Source organism: Podarcis cretensis (genome assembly GCF_951804945.1).
Source record: "Podarcis cretensis genome assembly, chromosome: 5".
NCBI classification, from domain to species: domain Eukaryota; kingdom Metazoa; phylum Chordata; class Lepidosauria; order Squamata; family Lacertidae; genus Podarcis; species Podarcis cretensis.
The window spans coordinates 39,849,769-39,872,604 of NC_137174.1; the positions used below are offsets into that span (position 1 = coordinate 39,849,769).

General features: G+C 42.2%; 1 protein-coding gene across 1 annotated transcript in view; it reads right to left on the reverse strand.

Moving 5' to 3' along the window:
* Positions 1 to 17,930, reverse strand: part of ADGRA1 (adhesion G protein-coupled receptor A1) — a 336,089-nt gene extending 318,159 nt beyond the window's left edge. Inside the window, exon 1 of the mRNA XM_079978410.1 lies at positions 17,542 to 17,930. Coding sequence (XP_079834536.1) covers positions 17,542 to 17,765 — 224 coding nt within the window. The 5' untranslated portion in view covers positions 17,766 to 17,930. The remainder of the gene's footprint in view (positions 1 to 17,541) is intronic.
* Positions 17,931 to 22,836: the final 4,906 nt, after the last annotated feature.

A 22,836-nucleotide genomic window follows, 5' to 3' on the forward strand; every position in this document is an offset into this window, starting at 1 on the left:
CAAGTTATGAAGCTGGCCAGATTAAAGTAGACCTAGTGGATATTTAACCACAAGCCCTGACATGGGCAAAATGGGAAGTGGGAACAAAAGCTTCTGAAGTCCTCCCAGCCTCATGGGAGGAGAAGGAGGAGCCCACAAGCCCACGGTTCACTACAGCTCATGCACATTGCACTAAGGTAAAGGTAAAAGGTAAAGGACCCCTGGACGGTTAGGTCCAGTCAAAGGCAACTATGGGGTGTGGTGCTCATCTCGCTTTCAGGCAGAGGGAACTGGCGTTTGTCCACAGACAGCTTTCCGGGTCATGTGGCCAGCATGACTAAACAGCTTCTGATGCAACGGGACACTGTGACGAGTGCCAGAGTGCACAGAAAGGCCGTTTACCTTCCTGCCGCAGCAGTACCTATTTATCTACTTGCACTGGCATGCTTTCGAACTGCTAGGTTGACAGAAGCTGGGGCAGAGCAATGGAAGCTCACACCGTTGTATGGATTTGAACCGCCAACCTTCCGATCCGTCAGCCCATGAGAGGACTACTACCCTAATGTCCTTTTAAAGGCCTCCCATCTAGCTGGCTACTCTAAGGAACAGGATGCTGGATTTCATAACATTTTGGTCTGATCCAGCCATATTCTTCTCATGCAATATAACTGAATTCCAATTAACAGTGTGGTGCTGCTAAGAGAGAAACCAATGGCATTGCATTCCTTATCAAAGGCCGAATTCTCCCCAATAGCTGAGAAGTAATTATTTCATTTGGCACTGGTGTTACATGCTACTGTTTCTTTACATGCCGTCTTTCTGCTAAATAAGGCTCCCAAGGAATAACACACAAATACAAAAGTCAAACACACATAAAAATACAACTCGTAAAAATTCAAGACAACAACATGTTAACGTTTCCACACAAAAAATGAAAAGCCAAATGCATCCATGTTCCTGCCAAACAGACAAAGCGAAGCCCCCATAAAGACATCAGAGACAACAGGAGCAAATACTTAAGGAGCAGCATTATAAGGGTCACAGGCAGGTGGTGGGACAAAGCAGATTGGAAAGTTTGCCCCTTTAATGGTTCCTGCAGTTCCTCTCCTGGAGCAATGCCTCGCAGGAAACAGCTCCCCCTTCTAAGGACCCCAGGCAAGTTGAAAAGTTAAACCTACATTTGGACAGGCATTGAATTCAAATGTAAAGCATATGATGCTGACAGGGAAAGGGGAATTGTGCATAATTCGTCATCCTAAAAAAGATGGGCAGGAGGGCTATATACATTGGGCTGGTTCATATGTCAACAATTGTTTGACATTATATCAACGAGCCTCAAAAGATACCCAAGCATCCTTTCTCCCTCTCTTCCTTTCACACCATGAAGCCCTCTTTCACTAATTATGGCAAGTCATAGTTTGCCAGCCTGCACGAAACATCAAGATATGGTTTGCTTCTAACAACCCTAGTATGTGGGGAGGGAGAAGAGTAGAAAGAAAAGCACAAGACCAAGGGGTTTGGGGTTTTTTGGTAAGGCTTTGTCATCTAGCATAGGCTTTATGTTTGTCTTGCTATGTTTAAAAGAATGCCAAGCCCCTTTGAGTAATTTTTAGTGGAAGAGTCGGGCAACACGTTTAAAAGCAACTAATTAATTAATTAATTACACAAAAATAAAGAGTAACTGAAGGCAGAACAGTTGTTCACCCTTTTCTCAGTGCCAGTCATAAGCACATCACAAACAAATCAAGGAGTTTGCTCAAGGTTAACATTAAGGAGAATATCATAACTATTTGAGCAGGTCAGTAATGGAACAATCTGAGATTGTGAGCTCTTTCCTATAAAAAAAGAGAAAACATTGACTTAGATGATCCACTGGATTCCTTCCAAGTCTAGGATTTTTTATCTTTGCCAAGGTTAATATCCTTTCAAGTACTCAAGAGCCTTCTCCTTCCAGCTACTGATCTCCTGGAAAACCTGACAGGTTTATTGCTTTTTTTGGCACCTGGATAGCAGCACAGGTTCAAGTATTAAAAACAAAAATACCAATGGAAGAAAGTATCAGCAAGACAACCAAAGGTGTGGACAAAGTGCAATAAATAATCATATGGCAAGTTTTTTCTCTCTTGGGATTTAGATTATGAAAATCCACAGATTCTCCTCCATAAAATCCAAGGAAAACTACTTTTAAAATCTCAGCTTCCCTAATTCATGCCATCTGCCTCAGCCAGTTCTGAAATCACGAGTTGAGACTTAACTTTCTTGGAAAGGGTTAGTTTCTCTTCAGACCAAAGTTTACTAAATTGTCCCTTTCCATCTTCCCCATTTTGAACCCCTTACTTTCTTTGTTCCTAGTTTTAAGAAGCTGTTTCCAACTCTGTTAAAACTTCACGCAGGCTCTGAACTTAGTAACTGCACTCAACTAAATAGTCTTCTTAATATTTTATTATTAAGCCGTGACAACATTGGAGGTGATGAGGGCTTGATATTTCCCTCAATGGTTTATGAAAGCTGAATATAAGAAAGCAATTTTTTTAAAAAAATGGTCTGTCTTCTCAAGGTCTCTTTTTGCTGCTATTTTGCAAAGGAAGCTTGCCAAGCTGTTAACATCTAGAAGTTTTACATGCTTAAGATTCAGCACTTTTTAAAATACCAAGTTAAAAAAGGTTTCCCCCCTAGCCAAAAAAAAAAAAAAAACCTTCTGTGAAAGTAATATAAATGTACTAGTTGTTAATGAGCACAAACTCCACATTAAGTAAGCTATTTCTTTCCATAGATTTGGTCACACACACTCTGCAGTAACAGTGCAATGCTGAATGGTTAGGAGGCAATTTCTCTGTCTTGAGACTCCTTGAACTGTCAAAACAAGGCAGCTCTGTTAGTAAGTTTCAAGCTGTAGCTTCACTTAAATCACCATGCCTTTAGGCAGCCTCGGGTTATGCTCTTTTCTCTTTACCTTCATGTTTAGTCATTGTCCTGTCCCAAATCCGAACTAGATGACAGGAATTTTAAAAGCCTCACAATATACGGATGGAGCAAACCAATTCTCAGGGTATCAGTAAACTTTCTACAGTAATTTCAGTAACTGGGTTTATCATTCAAAGGCAAAAATCTTAACATTTTTCTTCAAACACAAGGATCAAACATTGCAGAAGCAACGGAGGAAAATTTTGACCACCCACAGCTGCCTATTCTTTGACTATTATGTCCAATACCTGATTCTCAAATGTTTTGAAAGTTAAAATGTCTGCATGTTCTGGAGGGTGGGATAGTTTTTCTTTTAAAAAAGGGGGGGAAATAGTACATAGTAAACATGACAGCACTTTCACCATCTATATTGATCATGGTTATGATAATCAATCATGGCAATGATCATCAGATATTTCCATGTCATGTGGTAGCAATGAAATCTTGAGCTGTCAATTTTCTCTTACATGGAAAAGTATGTAGTATGTAGTATAAACTCCGACAACTGGGAAAAACTGGCCTGCGAGCGCCCCAGTTGGAGAACAGCCTTTACCAAAGGTGTCATGGGCTTTGAAGTCACTCAAACTCAGGACGCAAGGAAGTAATGCGCTAAGAGGGAGAAACGCTTGGCAAACCCTCACCATTATCAGCTCCCACCCGGAAACCTATGTCCCCACGGTAGAAGGACGTGTGGATCCACAATTGGCCTCCACAGTCACTTACAGACTCACTGTTAAAACTGTGTTTATGGAAGAGGATCTTACTCAGCTATGAGCGATCGCCAAAGAAGAAGGTGGGGGGAAATAGGTCCAGAATTGAAAATTTGCTTTCCTACCTAACTTTTCTCCCAACTATGACACTAAAAAAAATGTATAAAATGCTCCGTCGGCTAACAATTTCATTCATGCCAATAAATTCAGAGTTTCACTAAGACATTGAAGGCATTAACATAGAATAGAACACAAGCATCATCTACAACTCCCTGCAATGCAGGAATCTTTCACCCAAGATGGGGCTTGAACCCACAACCCTGAAGATTAGGAGTTTTGTGCTCTACCAACTGAGTTATCCTCATTTGTAAGCCACTCTGGTGTTACAATGTCTGAAATACCATTACAGAAAATAAACATTCCCAATACAATACATTTATCTAAGTTATTGCCATCCAGTATGTGTTGAAAGTAAGGGTTTCAATCCAACAAAGTACTCATTTGTTTTAAAGGCTGTTGCTAACAGCTGTATAATGTCCAGGGCAGTGGTCACTCATTCAGTGTACACAGGATACTGAACTCCCACCTTTGCGGCAATGAAGCAGGAGCCAATTTAGAAAAAAATCACTCATATTGCTTTTTATTGGATGATTGCCTTTAAGATGGCAGTTGGCACCGAAGTAAACTCTGCATGTCATATTAAACTGTGGTTTAAAACAAACTATGATTTAATGTGAATGAAGCATGTGCTGTTGTAGCACACTGCTCTAAAAAATGTGTGGTGTTCCTTCTTTGCTCCTGCCATGCTGTAGATGGAAACAAACCAAGGGACCGACTTGCCATGCTGTAGAAACCTGAGGTAGTGGTTGGTTTCTCTCCAAACAAACTATGAGCAGTACGCAAAAAAAAAAAATCTTGGTCACCACTCATAGCTTGGAGAGAAACAAACCATGAGCCCAAGTATGACAACGCAACACTTTAAATTTCTGTGAAGGGCCTAGTGCCATCCTACTGTTCTTCTAGTTCATGTAAACTGAACAGCCAAAGGCCAGAACAAAGGCTTTCAAAACCTCCAATCAGAAATACAATGCCATAAGATCTGGGCTATATAGCTGAATTGCAAAATTCAGAGAGTTGCAAATTTTGAAGGATGGCTGGTATGGTCTTTCTTGGATCACATGGTGTTTCAGAAAATGCAAGTGATGCAGGTTCACCTTTAAATTAAAACTGAAGCGAATTTCTCCTCCACGCCTACTTGCCACTTAGATGGGAAGCTTCTGCAAAGCTACAGTAACTGAAATGGTAGCAGAGAATTGGTTTGCCCAAGAATAAATATTCTTGTAGAAACATAGCATTTGGAAAATGTAACGAGTTAGTTTGATTTTTTAGTTGGGTTTTATAAGCAACTATGTCTAAGAAACATTTGGTATTATAATGTAAATATAATGTTAAGCTTTCAAGGCAGAATCAGCATTCTGAACTACTAATAATGATCAGCATTATATCAATGACCACCTCACTATACAAAGATACTTATTGTACAGTATAGTAATTCTACAATCTGTCCATTTCTCCCTCTTCCCAGTAAAGCTGTCACTTGCCCTTTTGAATTAATCCATCCTGCATATTAACTAGACCAAAACAAATATGGGGATGTGTCCTCTTAGTATCTTAGTTAAGAAGAAAGTTCAACACAGATTTAACTCCATCCTTCCTTCTCTACAGCTACTATAAGTGGGTCTAAAAACATAATTAAATTCCTATGCATGGTGAAGTGCAATTCATCATGATCCAAGGAATAACACTCCTTTCCTTGCTAATCACAGAACAGGTTGAACAAGAGTGCGCAACACTCTTCTGCAAAGGCATAGGCTGCAACTGTATGTCCACTTACCTGGGAGTAAGCCTCATGAAACTAATGTGATTTACACAGAATAGACATGCATTGTGGGGTAAGAACTTGAATTTGTCACCCTGCCTCCAAAGTTCAAATGAAGAAAATTATTTATGCTCCATTTCTTTTTCTAATCTAATTTTAAATCAATGCATTTATTCATTTACTGGTTTATTTAGGGGGGGAATTAATTTTAGTGACAACACTACAGCCGTTTTAAACAGAACTTCCACATAGATATTGGATGTTTGACTGGAAGGCCATCACCGCCCTCCCGTTCCAGAAAATATATACTTGGATACACTATATTTATTTGGATTATATGTACACATGGGAATTATTCTAATTGACCCACAAAATCAAGCTCGTGACTGCTGTCTAATGTAGCAAAACGTTGTGGTTTACTGTCTCAGATACTGTAAAGCATTCCTACAAATAAAAGAACACTTACAACAATAATGTAGCAATTTGCCAGATACTGTGGTTTCTGTCCCAGTCACTATTATTTCCTTACTCTTAGCTTTTGAAACCATGAAATGTTCCATGCAGTTTTCATTAGATGCGTCAACAATATGCAGCGACACTTCAACATTTTCAGAAGTGGACAGCAGAAAAGATAGACTTGGGATGTACTTATCAGGGTAAAATGATGTCCTTTCCTGCAAAGATCCTAAGTGGGGGGGAAAGGAGCCAAGAACCAGCAGCTCCCCTAACTGCCTGCAGCCCCAAATACTATAAAAATGCTTCAAGAGTCTGCTGCTACTGCATTCTGGCAGAACAACTTGCTTTTGAATAGCTTTATAATAGTTTGCACATTGTCAAAGAGAAGTCAGCCAGGTGTTTCAAATCATTTCCATTCTTTCCAGTGTGTCCCAGTGATTTAAAATATTGTTCCCAGTGTTCTAGATTAGTACTTAATTCACTCTCCTTTGCTATGCAATTTAAAACTCAGCAGATCAATAAAAGCTGATGGTAATGCTTCTTCCATAATATTCAATGGCTGGTATTTGACACACATATACACACACAAGAGAGAGAGAGAGAGAGGAAATCAAAGAAGTAAGAAAAAACTAGACTTCAGTTTTGAATATTCATCATTTGAGTGCTCACTTAAAACCGTTTTACTGCTTATATGAGCCACTCATGCAATTTTCCACTCACCCTTCTGGATAGAAGAAACCACTGCCTCTTGGTAAATGGAGGACCACTAAATTAATTGCACCTCTCCCTCCCAAGCCACTGACCTGTTCTCCATTCTTGCAAAAGCTTCATCCCATGTTCCTTCCCCATCCCAGCCAATGCTGCCACTACTCTAGTGAGAAAGTGTATGCACAATGGGAAAACTCTCGCTCACTTCCTCTACATGGTGTATTTCATACAAGTTCCTGTTACACTACAGTTATCATATAATCGCACATGCAATCAAGCCATGATTGGAAATAGATTTCCAATTCACAGATAATCCTGGGTGTAAAGTGGGGAAAACAATAAGCAGGGGGAAATGCAATCTAAAATCAAAAGGTATGAAACACCAAATGAAAATATAGCAATATGGCATCAGATACCAAAACTCACATTCAGCCATTTCCCAATCCTGGGTGAAAAGGTGTACCTAAGGATGCCACAAAAATGTGAATAATGTAAGAGCCAAGTACACGCCTGGGAGATGAATCTCAGAACTTGGGAGGCCACTACTATAAAGGCTAACACCCCCTTGAACCTTCAGGGGCAACAAAACTGCTAACAGAGCACACTGCAACAATCCAGGTAGTAGGCCTGGGCGATATATCGCCCAGCACCAGTATGAAGAGCAGACTACGATGTCAGGTTCACTCAGCAGGATATCGCTGGTGAAACCGCCACCGCTCCTAAGTCCCTCTAGTAGCAGCATCTGCTGGAGGGAGTCAAGATACAGCTTGTTCCTCCCTTTGCATCTTTAAACTGCTCAGCTGAGGAGTGTGCAGCTGCCCTTGCCTCTGTTGAGCAGTTAAAGGAGCCCCCAACCCGGCACTGGCTCCCACAAGCCGGTGGCAGGGTGGGAGCTCTGTGAAACTGCTCAGCTGAGGGGAACGTGGTTGCCACTCCCCACAGTGAGCAGTTAAAGGAGCTCCGTTGCTCCGCTCACTTGTGTGTGAATGGCAAGAGCACAGGGGCTGTCTCCTGGGGGGGGGGGGAATTCTCTCCCTCCAGCTGAGCAGCACCAACAAGCTACATTGTCCAAGCCCATGAGACTAGGTGAAAGCTGGGGCAGTTTCACCCAGTGTCTTGCGGGCAGAGGCCAATGTATCCTTTTCCCCTTAACACTGTGGTATATTGCCAAGCCGTAATGTTTGGCTGGTGATGCACTGCAATGTTGAAAAGCTGATATCACCCAGCCCTACCAGGCAGGAGATGCCCAGAGCACTGATTCTGGAACAGCTATCAGAGCACTTTTCAATAATCCAGGAGATGATAAGAGCTTAGATCACAGTTGTCAAGTCTTCTCTCTCCAAGAAGGGCCCTAGAGCTAGATCAAGGAGCACCCACAAGCTATATACCTGTCCTTTCCAGGAATGCAACCCCATCCAAGGCAGGCTGCCTCTCTACATCTCAGACACAAGAACTTAGCACCCACAACACCACCATCTTGTTGGGATTCAGTCTCAATGTATTGGCCCTCATTCTGCCCATTACCATCTTCAAGCATCAGCCAAGAGCCTGAAAAGTCTCTTCCAATTTAGCTAAAACCATGAGACAGAGTGTACCAGTGACACCTCTCTCTCCAAATATCGTGATGACAGTTCCCAGCAGTTTCAAGAAAATGCTAAACAGGATGGCTTATAAAATGGAGCCATGTGGGGCACCACAGATCCTTTCACATGGTGCAGAAAATTGCCCCTACTATTGACACCAGTTGGAACGAGCTAAACCACCACTGTGTGATGCTTTTCACACACAACCCACAGAGTTAGTCCAGAAGAATACAGTAGTTAACTGTATCAAAAGCCATGGAGAGGTTGAGGAGAATCAACAGGAGTGCATTCCCGTGCACCACTTCCAACAATCAAACAGGGCAGCTTCAGTTCCATATTTGTGTTGGAAAACAAACTGAAATGGGTCCAGATAATCTACTTCTTCTCCCAATATTCCTGCAGCTGGGCCATTTTCACTCTCTTGACAACCTTGCACAAGAAGGGGATAACTGACAGGCGATAGCTATTTAACACTTCTGGATCCCAGGAGGCCCTATTAAAGAGGGGGGATATTGCCTCCATAGTGGGAATCTGGCACCTCCCACTATGAGGCATCAATTACCCTCTGAACCCCCCTCCACCTCTTTTTTGAGCCAGCACAGAAACCAAGTGGGATGCCAGAGGCGTCTATCCCCAACACAGTAATGCGAGAGAGAAAACTTCTATTCCCTCCTCTATTAGTCCACAGCAGGCTAGTAAAAATACTGTATTTTATTTACAAGGCTGGTGTAAATGCCAACTTCACACTTTGCATACATATGTCCAAAAATAATGACATTCATTTTAATCTAATTAAGATGAAGATAAAATTGACAATAGAGAATAAAGCTCTTCTATAAGCAATGAGGAGGTATTGTCCAAGCTTTCAGATTTCATATACGTACAAGAAAAATTTGTTCTCCCGGCTCACAATAACTACATTTCCTGAGAAGTGGGAGAAGAATTCCTTGTTTTACATTGTCTGAACATATGTTTGTTGGCATACTACATTTCCTGTGGTCCTATCGTGGGATGAGAATAGCTGTATCTGGTGAAGGAGCTAAAGTGTCAATGACCTTTCGTCTTTATATTCCATCCTGGATAGAGAGAGCAGGTGAGGCTCAGCAAAACGAAGGCAGCTGCAGATACTTCAGGAAAGGTGAAGAGAAATGTGGGCTGCAACATAACAGTTCCATTAGGCAAGACAGAGCCTGATCAGCTATAGAAAGAACTAAGAGGGTTGAAGTTAGAAATCCATGTTGTGAGCTGCAGTCCAGCTATTAGGGCTAGAGCCCAGAGCTCAGAGCCATAGCAGGAATGGCTCACTGAGACAATGAACAACTGCAGAGGACTGCAAACGAATAATACAGGAAGACTGTGAAATTGAGAGATCTGAACACAACCAGGACACTAGGAATAAGAAGTAAATGCAGCAAGCCTTAGAGCAATAAGAAAGGAGATGCCAGAAAGACAGGGGAGATCAGTTTTTTAGACAGACTGTTACACACATCACCTTGTAAGCCTTCAGACATACCACTTTAATGAATTACAATTAGTTTAACCATTTGTAGAAGGTCCCTTTAAAAACTGGTATGTACCAGAAGCAAACTTGTGAAGTTAAAGACCACCATGCCCGGAAAACCTGGAGAGCCACTGCCATTCCATGTGCACAATACTGAGTTAGATGGACCAATGGTCTGAAGTTCAAGACAGGCAACAGGACCAGGGACGTGTTCAACCAGCAGATAAACTGGGATCAGAAACTTAAGGTGGCCTCAAGACAAGGTGCTGGGTGTTTATTTTTTAAAAGCGAACTTACTGCACACAAATTTTTTAAAACGATGCTTGACATTGTTGTGAATGATTGAACACACTGCTCAATCCTAAGAATTTAAGGCAAGCCTGCTAGATCAGGCCACTGGCATATCTCATCTAGCATCCTGTCCTCACTGTGGCTGACCAGATGCCTGTGGGAAGCCTTCAAGCTAGATACAAATGCAACAGCACTCTTGCAACTTGAGATTCTCAGGAACTGCTGTCCAGCAGTATAATGCCTCTGACCATGGAGGTAGAACGTCTCCTCTTTCTCTGGGAACGCATGAACTACAGTGCAAGTTCTGCATTATCAGACTCATGGTTTGCTTCACTCCAAGCAAGCCACAAGCAGAAGCCAAGGTTTGTGCTTTGCTTACCATTCCTAGTTTGAGAGACAAACAAGCTCTCTCTGCAATTTTCTCATAGCATGGCGCAGGGAGATGAGAGGTGGGTGCAGCTGGGCAGCTTGCACTGGAACAATGTTCAAAGCCTGTAATCCATTATTTGATTTAGACCAAAATTTTAAACCAAGTATAATTCAAGACATAAAATTTGGGTTTACAGCAATTTAACTGATCAAAAAGTTTCAGAAATATTCTACTACTTACGGGGACATAAACTAGCAATCATTACACCTTGCACCAATAGGTTTATGATCTTAGTGGCAATGAACTCCAACAACACTTTGCTAATGTGGGCTACCATATCAATGCATGATCCATGAAGCAGAGTTGTAGCAGAGGGAAAGCAAATCTGGGCAACAAAAAAATTAAAGCCAAACATCAGCAAAAAAAATAATAATCCACACACATACAAAAAAAGAAGTTATGACACTAGTAAATATTTGAAACTTTATGGAACTATGTTATATTTTGCATCTATTTTACAGTCTCCATCAGTACTGGTATTGTTTTTAATATATTTTTTTAAAAAAATAATGTGTATTGATTTTTAAATGAAAAGTTGTTGTCAGGGAACTGCCATCAGAGCAGGTGGTGGAAGGGCTCAAGGAGGTTAGGAGAGACTTAACAGCAGAGGAAGGAACCAGCAGGGGGAGAGAAGGAGCTCCGAGGGAAAGGGAGTCGGAAGAAGAGCTCTGGGACACTTCCAGCGAAAACAGTGAGGAGGTTTCAGGACCTCCTATAGGGACACCCACACCTCGCCGGAAACTGTCACGCTTTTATGTTGGAAGAGATTCCGCAAACGCCCACTGTCGGATTCTGCCAGCGACTGAGGGAGCCATGCTTAAGGGCTCCGCTAAAGACAGAGTTTTGCTAAGCTGAGCAAACCCTGAGGGACTAAGCTTTTACGCACAAGCAGCTCATCATCCCATCACAGTTGTGAAGGTGGATTGACATTGGAAACTGCAAAACAAATGTTTCCATCCAACAACATACAAGAGATGAAGAAAAAGAAAAGAAGAGGATAAAATAATAAATATTAATAAATCAGTATTATGTGCGATCCAGCACTCATAGTTTGCTTCTCTCCAAATAAACTATGAGCAGAAGACAAGAAGAAACCTTCCACTTGTGATTTGTTTGGAAAGAAACAAACCATGAGTTGATGGTTTGCATGTTAACACTAAGTCAACCATTCCATGGTTTATTTCCCAGCTCTGAGCAGGGCAAAATTGAAAGCAGCATGCTGTTCAATAATAATAATAATAATAATAATAATAATAATAATAATAATTTTTTTTAAAAAAAAAATTATTTGTACCCCGGCCTCCCCGGTCAGAGCCAGGCTCAGGGCGGCTAACATCACAAAACTAACACAGTATACAAAGAACATAAAAACAGACAACCAATTAATTAAAATACATCTTAAAATTAGTTCAGAGCAAATTAAAATCTGGATAGATGGCAACCCATGGGTAAAATTGAGAGTGGTTAATATTCTCCATTGCCAACTGTTATCACTGGTCTTATAAAGGACCTGTGAGCGGGCTAGGAGGCCTCTTTAATGCTTGTTCTTATACAGAAAGAAAAGAATCAGACTGAACCCTGACCAAAGGCCTGGTGGAACAGCTCTGTCTTACAGGCCTTGCGGAAAGATGTCAAATCCCGCAGTGCCCTAGTCTCTTGTGAGAGAGCGTTCCACCAGGCCAGGGCCAGGGCCGAAAAGGCCCTGGCTCTGGTCGAGGCCAGTCTAATCTCTATGGGGCCTGGGATCTTCAGGGTGTTATTATTTGCAGACCTTAAGGTCCTCCATGGGGCATACCTGGAGAGACGGACCCTTAGGTAAGAGGGTCCTAGGCCATATAGGACTTTAATAAACCATGGCTCATTTCTGACCATGGTTTACCATTACATGCAAACAGAGTCAATATCATGCACAAATATTCCCCAAGTATTCTGACATAAAGTTTAAACAAAGAAAAACTGTTTGTTTTTATTTATTTGAGTTGCTTGCTGAAACACTGTATTATTCTAAATCGGCAAACACATGGTACAAACATCCTAATTAAATACAGTGGAACCTCGGGTTGTGCATGTGATCCGTGCAGGAGGCACATTCGCAACCTGCAGCATTTGCAACCCGCAGTGCCACGTCTGTGCACATGCGGGTTGTGATTTGGCGCTTCTGTGCATGCGCCAAAACCCAGAAGCAACCCGTTCCGGTATTTCCGGGTTTGGCACCGTGCACAACCCAAAAACACATAACCTGAAGTGTCTGTAACCCGAGATACCACTGTACATTAATGACCTTCACCAGAAGACAATAAAATATTTTATAGCAATATTGCTAGTAATTAAGCATATTGCAGCAGTTATGGTATCACTTGTTTTAGAAACAGCTGATGTCAGGATTTAATAAATGTTTGCAATTGCTCTATTTTGTTAGAGTTTGTGGCCAAGGGAAAAAGGTACAGTCATCTCAATAGCCAAACACTTAATAACCATGGTATGGAATCTGACATAGTCATGCTTAGAGTAACTCTACTGAAATTCCATCATTTTTGATGGTCTACTCTAAGCATAACTACGGTAAATATAGATCCAACCTAATATATGGAATAAGAAACTGGCATATCAGTGGGAAACACTTTCCTCAAATACTTTTATAAAATAAAAAAAAATCAAAATGCTTTGAAAATCCATACTGCTAAAATTGCAGAGTTTCCATTTCTAGAGTCATGAATTATTAGGCAGAATGGCATGCATGGAGAATATTTTAAACAAAGTACCCTTTTAAACATCAATAAGGCAGAGCAGCTGCCTAATCGTCTCAGTTGGGTTCAACTGCCAGTGCACTTCTTTAATTTATGGGGTCTCACGTTCAACAGCCCAGACAATCATAAGATGTACAGTTTCTCAAACCTGTTAATTCAAATCAAGGTTGCAAAGCTCTCTTGACACTCAAACACAAGATAATGGCCTACATTTGCAAACTATCTACCAGCAGTTCTGTTTAATCCTGCCATGTGCATTTGACTCAACTTAAAGGAGAAATTAAACCGTAAGTTCCTTTCCCTCCAATACACCAGCTTTGTTAGCTGACTAAGCATATCCCATTGTATAATAGTTATGCAGTTTATTATTATTCGTGTGAGTAGTGGAATCTAGCACAATCTTAACCTACATCTATCCTTTATTTTGGAAAGTTGTTTGCCAGTTTGCTATGTCTTTGGACACCTCTTAAGGTATGGTCACCAAACTTTGCACGACAATTCCTGAGATCATGGAGCAGGTTTTCTTCTATTCTGAATCAAGATGCCATTTTGATTCAAAGACTCAACCTTTCAAAACTGCACAGATTTTAACCACTGGTTTCAAAACTGCCCTGAGCTTTTGTTTTCTTAGAATTCTCAAGTAATGCCAGGTACAAGACTGCTAGTAGATAAATAGTACTCTGCTGCAAAAAAAAAAAAAACCCTCTCACTGTTCAAAACAAAATGGGCCTTTCAACCACTTTCCAACGATTTGTTTGCCAGAGAACATATTATTCTTATGTGGCAGATAGACATCCCTTGCAATATCAGTAATATGGTAGAGGTACAGCTGCCAGGGTACCCATCTGAGTCTACTTATTTCCTGATGCAGCAGTTCTTATGCTTTGGCCAGTCAGCCTAGTTTTGCATGGAAATATTACCTAAGAAAAAAGTAATCTTGATTTATTACAAAAGTATTGAAGGTTTTTTTATTACTGGATAAAATGGTTTCTACGCTTTTAAAAGGTGCTATTGCATCTGTAACACACATTTATTTTGTTCACCCCCTCTATTCTCAGTTTGTTAAAACAATCTGAGAAGTTATGTTCCATATGCTGCAGCTCCTTCTCCATGGGCCAATAAAACTGAATGGAAACAGACACTGTCTGCATGAAAATGCTCTTTCCCAGCTCTTCCATGCAGCTAGAAAAACATATCTATGGACACTAGTGTTTGCGCTTTTTATCACCAATTTCTGCAGCTGGCCAAATGTCACACAAGTGTAATTTAATTCACCATAAACACTTTCTCTGCAGAAAGTATTTGACACTTTCAATCAAACTGTCAGCCACATGTTCAGCTACTGAAACAGGCATTTCCTTCCTTTCATTTACTCAGATTATTGTTTAAACTTCCATTTCATAGCCCAATATTAGTTTTTAATTAACACTTTCAAAAGTTATGTGTACATTAAAAATGTTCACAAAATGTAAAGTAAACTGATTTAAAAGATCTAAAGGGATTTCTAAATGTGAAATACAATAAATGCATTTGTCATTTCCATGATGCAATAAATTTTTGAAAAAAATGGTGTTTTTATAGTACAGAAGATTGGATAAAGTGTCAGCAAGTGGACAGTTACTATATATTTGTTTCCCTTTCATCGTAGGAGTTCAACTGTTCCCCCCCCCCATCAACTAGCCCACTTGTTTTCTAATATAACAGTCCTATAGGGAATAGTATCAAATTTGTAAAATGTGTTGCATTCAATAGCTGGAAACAAAAAACATATACAAGTTTACTAGATAAATATATGCCAGACACTGTATTCCTAAGCATGTTTATACGGAAATAAGTTAAATTGAAACGAATGGTTGTCACTTCCAAATAAACACTGTTCAGAACTGGGATGCAAGAAATCTGACCCGATGCTTCCATGTTTTCAGGATAGTCTTTTCTTTACATGTGGCATTTTGTTTTCAGAAACTTGTTAACTGGTGGAGAAAGTTCACATGTAGCACAACTGTATGCATATATACTCAGCAGTAAGCCTTGTCGTGTTCAGTGAGATTTACTCCTAACTAGGTGTGCATAAGACTGCAGCCCAATATACTGAGAGTGTGTTTCACACTACACAAGCAAGTTGGAATGTTGTATTGTTAAGATAATAAAAACACAACGATAATGCTAAATCATATGGTTTTATGGTGTTGTGTATAATATTTCAGAAGGGTTGCAGACAGTTCCAAATGCAGTTGGCACATCTGTACCTTAATGAGGAAGAGATTCCCAGATGAATAGTAAGAACAGCGTAATATTCAACAGCTTTCACAAAAAGTTGTGTACCAGAACACAGAGTACAGCTGTACATGTCCAAGCACAAGCCCCACAGATGTTGCAAATTATTATCTTTTCCAGTTCCCTCTCTAAAAAGTACTGAATTTAAGAGAAAAGTCCAGCAAGGGCTGGAAATGTTCACAGCATGAATTGTCAACAAATAGATTTGGTAGTACAGAATGAGTTGCATGAAGGTATGATTTAGGGAGCAAAGTTAGACAGTTTGGAATACTTGGGCCTATTAGTAGTAAATTACATTAGCCCATTTTTACAATTCATTCAACAAACCAGTTGAGATTTCTTTTACAAAACAAACTCTTTTTGCTGCAGTCCTAAACACATTTACCTGGAAGTAACTTCCACTAAACTTGACAGAGTTTCATAGATATGCAACAGCACTGTATGTACCCCTAAACCCTACTTACGTTGGGATACATTATCTTAAAGTCTAACACTTTAGTCTTAATTGGGCTTTGGGTCAAACTTTAAGTATAGGCTTTGTGTCAATAAGACTACAGTGAGATTTAAACCTAAGTACTTCAGCTTAGCTGTGAAGTGGATCAGCCTGTTAATTTACAGCCCTGGTCCATATTTTCTTAGATGTCAAGTCCCAGTGGTTTCAGTGAGAAACTTCCAAGTAAATACACTTATGAATGCAGGCTTATGTTCATTTTTAGTTTATGCAACAGGCACAAATAGCTAGAAGAGTACATGCTGGGTCAAAAAGAGCGGGGGGGGGAGCTTCTGGCAAGCTCAAAACAGTTAAAGTGGGCATCTAAAAATATGGACAGTATATCTCATTTCTCAAATCCAGTTAAGGGAAGGCCATCAATTTCAGTAAACAGCCCTTATTATGCAGGGCATTTTTGTCTGTTATCTTTAGGGTCTGAAATTATCCGCTGTCAGATTTAAAGATGCCTCAGTTGATATAATATGCATTGTGGAAGTATTATTTGCAAAACCACTGGGCAAGGCAGTGTGCAATTTACTTCGCAGTACACAGCGCTCCCCCAAAAGCAAGCAAAAAGCGACCAAGAGTTTCCAGAAAGGGAAGCAAATATGAACTCCTAGTAGACAAGCCTTTAGAAATGCAGACAAGCCAAAAGTTCAGAAATCACCATCTGACCTGAGCCCTCCATAGTAATTTGCATTTATGAAAGATGCACCAGGCTGCTACTCATTCCTCTCTTCCTCCACACCACAACATACCTGGAGTTTCTTCCTGTCAAACTTCTATTGCAAGGAGGCAGAAGACACAGGTGACTTAAGGGCACACTATGCAAACTATTAGCTTGGGATCTCTTTGCTAGGTGAGATTGTCATTTGTCCACTGAGAAGGAAGCATCAAGTTTTCCTGTGACCCTGAGAAAACTAAGATCCTTACATTGGAATTTCGAGGTGTTATTGGGAAAGACCAAATCCCAGATCTTTCAGGTGTGCCTCCCGGTTGCCACCCTCCCCCAATTTTACAAACACATAATTTCCATTAAGTATGTCCATTCTGCAGAGAAGTGTGTGTACGACAGCAGGTCCACCTCCTTCCTTCTAAGGGAGCCCTTGCGTCGCTTGCTCCAGTCCCCGTCCCTGCAGCCCGCTCCGCCCGAGGCAGCCCCCTTTGACAGCTGGATTTCCTTTCAACCACCCCGCCACCCCTCGCCACTCCTGCATGCCTGAAAGCGCAGCACGCCTTCGTCGTGCCGAATGCCAACGGGCGTCCCTTTGGAAATCAACGGTACCTAGCCCAAACATGGAAGGGAGGGAGGGGGTCCTTCCCTACGCAAGCACGCTCCACTGAAGCGGCAGCACAGGGAGCATCCTGAAGCTCCATCGGACAACCTGTAAAAGGAAAACAGGCTTGTCTCTGAGCATGTGCAGCGTTTCCCTCCCGCGCGCCCCGCACCCGAGATTAGAACCCCGGGCAGATTAGAGACCCGACCCTTCGGAGCCCTCCGAGCTGGCGCTCGCGCCTTTACTCACAGGGACACGGTGCGGTTGGGCAACAAGGCAGGCTGCAAAGTTTCCACCAACTCGCCTCCGCTGCAGACAACTTTGATGCGGACGGTCTGTCGGCCGGGTCCCTTGGAGCGCTCGGCGGTGCACAGGCAGCTGTCCACGACCAGGTCCGGGCAGTTGCGGTTGGCCGCCGACAGCCCCGCCACGGCGGCCGCCACCAGGCAGAGGCAGCAGCACAGCCCTTGCATGGCGAGGGGGGCGGGCGGCGGCGCCTCGGCTGCTCTCCGGCGCTTGGGTGGCTGCAGAGGGAAAGGAGGAGGAGGAGGAGGAGGCGGCAGCTGCTGTGGCTGCTGCTGAGGCGCTCATGGCATGGTCGGCGCGCCGCCGGCACAGGGGGCTCGCTGCCCACCACCACGCCTCCTCCGCCCTCTCGCAGTGGGGCATAGGCGGGGAGGCGCCCCCTCGGCCGGGCAGCGCCCCGGGGCGGACCCCAGCGCCGCCGCCGCCGCCACCGCCACAAACTTGGCTCTCTCCCTCTTCGCCACGCCGCCCGCCTCTCGGCTCCTCGCCGGAATAATGCCTCCCTCTCTCCCTCACGCCAAAGTGTCGCTGAGGTGGAGGGAAAAGGTTGGCCGCGCCTCCTCCTCCCCGGCCGGGGACATCCCGCCAGGAGGGGGCAGCAATGGCGTCAGGGCGAGGCGGCGGAGAGGAAAGGGCCGCGGCCAGCGCCCTTGGGAGCGGTCGGCCGCGTTCTTCGCGCCCTTTTCCCGCCTGCTCGGCGGAGAGAGGGGTCTGTCAGAGAAGAAGTCCCGAGTTGCCGCGGGAAAGAGTCACAGGTGAGCCTGTCGAGAGGCAGGCACACCTGTGGGAAGGGACTCTTGTTTCTGGATCAGGGCGAGCATGAGGGATGGCGACTCACAGGGCCGGATTTACATCTAAGCTAAACAAGCTATAGCTTAGGGGCCCCCAAAAAATTGAAGGAAAAAAATACTGGACGTACATTTCCAAAATATAAGACAATAAATAAATAAAATAAAACCTACATGCAGCAACAGTGTTTTGTGTTGTGTAGGCTCCTACGATGTAAGTAATGGGCCCACTTGCTAGCGTGCTCCCTAAAATATCACTGATTTGCTCATTTCTATATACAGTGGTACCTCCGGTTATATACACTTCAGGTTACATACGCTTCAGGTTGCATACGCTTCAGGTTACAGACTCTGCTAACCCAGAAATAGTGCTTCAGGTTACGAACTTAGCTTCAGGATGAGAACAGAAATCGGGCTCCGGCGGTGTGGCAGCAGCAGGAGGCCCCATTAGCTAAAGTGGTGCTTCAGGTTAAGAACAGTTGCAGGTTAAGAATGGACCTCCGGAATGAATTAAGTACTTAACCTGAGGTACCACTGTATAGGGTGTCTACATTTTGCATGGACTGGTTGCATGGCACCATGTGCAACCAGATACCTATTATGTAGCTATATGCTACCATATAGCATATATTAAACACAAAAAACAGCAAAGATTCAAAGTTTCAAACAGATATAATAAACAATGATTGTAAAATTCTGTCAGAAATGTATAAGATATTGTTAGAATGGTATACGAAAGATGAAGAAGTTAAAACGGTAATGATACAATGGGCCAGAGATTTTGGATATAATATACAATTTGATGATTGGGAAAAATTATGGAAGGAAAACTTAAGATTTACTGCATGTACGGCGTTAAAAGAAAATATCATGAAAATGTTTTATAGATGGTATATTACACCGGTAAAATTAGCAAAAATGTATAAAACCTGTAATAAATGTTGGAAATGTAAAGAAAAAGAAGGAACTTTTTATCATATGTGGTGGGAGTGTAAGAAAGTGAAGAGCTTCTGGGAGATGATATATAATCTGATGAAAAAAATGTTGAAATATACATTTGTTAAGAAACCAGAGGCCCTACTTTTAGGCATTAAAGGAAAGGAAATAAGAAGGAAGGATTATAAACTTTTTCAATACGCAGTTACAGCAGCAAGAATTCTACTGGCCCAGAAGTGAAAACAGGAAATACCGATGAAAGAGGAATGGAGGATGAAATTAACAGACTATGCAGAACTGGAGAAGTTAACAGGGAAAGTTAGATATCTTCGAGACCAAAAGTTCATCGAGGACTGGGGGAAATTTGTGGAATATCTGAAAAGTACATGTGAAGTACAAACAACACTAGTGGGGTTTAAAGAAGCACTGTAAAAAATGAGGTATATTGTTAAATGAAAATGGATGATTGGAGGGGGGACTTATGGCAATAGAGAACAGAAGAAATGTGTAAGCAAGTGTTAAATATGGATGATTGTCAGAGAAGTTGAAGGAAGTCCAAAAGTATGGAATTTGTGAAAATTTGGATCAAAATTGTATATTTATGTTACAAATTAATAAAAAGTATTTTTTAAAAACAGGAAAGTAGGATTGCACCACTTGTTCTATCCTCACCATCTAGTCTCCCATCTTTTCTTTTTAAAAAGGCCTGATTCCAGAGGCGGCATAGAAGATCCAGAGTGTGTCAGTGCTTGCAGTGTCCTATGTGATTGATACTGGTATGAGGCCCAGAAGAATGAGGGCCTGGTGTCCAGCACCACACTGCCTGCCTATATCAGGAGCAAGAATCTGGCCCAGCATTCCATGCTCAGCAGAAACAATAACAGTGGAGGAGAAATAACGACAACTTTGTTTATATAGTGACACACACATTGTCGCCAACTGATACACAAGATACTGTATAAACAATAAAATACTTGCAGTTCTTACATCAATAACAAAGTCACATAAAATATTAAAACACTTTTTTAAAGGGTGAAGGAAGAGAATATATTCTAAAGGAAAGCCAACAGCACTGGAAAACAAAACAATTTCAGCCTTTTTCTTTTCTTTTTAAGGGAAACTCGCAAAGTGAAGGAAGAAAAGAAGTTCCATGCTATGGATTTACAAGGGATCTGAGAGATGAACGGGAGATACGGTTTGTCAGTATTAATGGACAGCTACCGTAAATAGAAACTTAACCCCAAAAGTTAGGACCAAGATTCAAATCCTGATTGGGTAACTTTGCTCACTAGTAACATTGAACCATGAGGATGAGATGGTTGGACAGTGTTCTCGAAGTTACCAGCACGAGTTTGACCAATCTGCGGGAGGCAGTGGAAGACAGGAGTGACTGGGACAGGTGAGGCTGCTGATCCCTTATTTTCAAATCTGAAAGTTAACAGCTATGGTCTGAACACAGATGCCAGGTTCAAGTTTCACAAGCAGGTTTCAGATGTTGCCAGGCTTTACAGCATATACTTCATAGCACACGTAGCAGTGTGCCTTCTGGTACCTTCTACGGCTCCTGTGGAAGGTCTCACTAAATATACCCTAAAAAACCAAAATGAGACTTCCGGTTTGGGTCGCGATCGGTGAAGAAGCGCAGAAAGTCACTCTAAGGGCTTTCTGATCATCGCGGAGGCTTGGGGGTGTTGCAAGGGCACTGCACCCCCCAAAAATCCCAGGGGGGAGACCCTGGGGGATAGGTTTCCTGGCAGCGTGGGAGCAGCTTGTGGTCTTCGAGCCTTTTTCTCGGAAGAGACTCGGAACGGGGCTGCGAGCGCAAGAAAGGGGAAACACCGACTCCGTGCTGAGATGCCTCTAGCTTCAGCCGAGGAGAAAGCGACGAACCTCCACAAGATAAGAACGGATTCTTCTACGTGTGGGGTGTCAGATTGATAACAAAATTTGGAAATTAAGCGAGGAGAGCCGTGGATGTATAAAGATTACGGTGAGGAATTCATCCGGCTAAGAGTAGAAAAATGGCGCGGGTCACGGAATCTCAGGCGTACAAAGAAGGAAGCACGGATTCAGTCTTCCGGATCATTGCCTGACTGAGTGAGTACGGACCACCAAGGCTCTTCTGCCTGAGTAAACTAGCAACTAACCATTAACTACAAAGTAACGAGGAGGTTGCCTGCTTGAATTTTACTTTTACTTTATCTCCTTGCTGCGTACTTTACCTCCCCGGGGAGAGATACAGTTACAAACTTTAATCGGAACTCTGCAATCGGGGAGGGTAGTGAAAGTGACGGCAAATGGGGAAAGCCTGAGAAGAAGAGTGACGCAGATAGAGTGAAAAGACAAAAGAGAAGGTAACAGATGGAGGCATATGGAGGTGGACTTACAACTGCAGACGTCTTGAGAAGCAAAATATAAGGGACTAGGAAACCGTGAAAGCTGCAAGATACTGCAAGTTTCTTTTTTCTTTTCTCTTTTATCTCCCTCTTAGAGGCCCCACTTCCTCCTCCTCCCCTCTATTATCCTATTAAGCTATATGATTTGTTAATAACTGTTCTGATGAATTTTGATGAATTTTGATGAATGCTGTAACCTCTCCAATGAGGGGTCTTTAATGAGGGGAAAAGCCTGAGGCAAACTTGAACACCGGACTTATCATTATGATTTGTGCCGCTAATAACTAAGAGCGATCTTTTCCTCCCCCCTCCCCCCTCCCCTCCCCCTCCCCCTCCCCTCTCCTCCCTTACTGCCTATTGTTAATAATGGTGCTGGTCAACTCTGCAACTTTACAATAATTTTGAATTTTGAATTCTAAAACTTTGAAACTCTAAAATTTTGAAACTCTGAAACTCTGAAAAAAACTCTGAAAAAGCCCTCTTTGCAGACTGCAAGGTTTACCTCTCGGGGTTGGATTAGGCCTCCAAGTGGCTGAAGAACACAGAGTGAAGTTGGACTGATTAAATAACGTTGGTAAAATAGCCTAAGGGATAGCCCATTTTTTGGCTAAATACTCTGTAAGGAGTTGAACCCCCTAGTATTTATACTATTTGGACGCGTTCAAAAGATTGTGAGCCCTTTAAGGGAGAGTTTGGTTATAAGTTACAGAACGCGGAAAACTGGGATACAATGTGGGGTAAAGATGGAAAAAAGGGGGGGTAACCCCAAATGAAAGAAAGTTATCCCGACAGGAGGAAATTAAAGACCTAGACGTCCTTTGGCTAAAGATTAAGGAGGAGTTTAAACAGAATGAAACCCACATAGAAAGCAAACTAGGAGAAATGCAAGAGCTCATAGATAGAAAGATAGAAGGAGCAGTCGGAGAACTCTCCACTAAAATTAAAGAATTGTCTACCAAGTCAAAAATATATGAGGAAACTAATAAAAAAATTCAAAAAGAGCTGAGAGAGCAGAAAAAAGAGACAGAAAAGATAAAGGAAGAGGTGAGAGAAGTGAATAAAATGCAGGAGCAAATATGGGATAATTTAGCGATGACAGAAATGCGACAGAAATATCT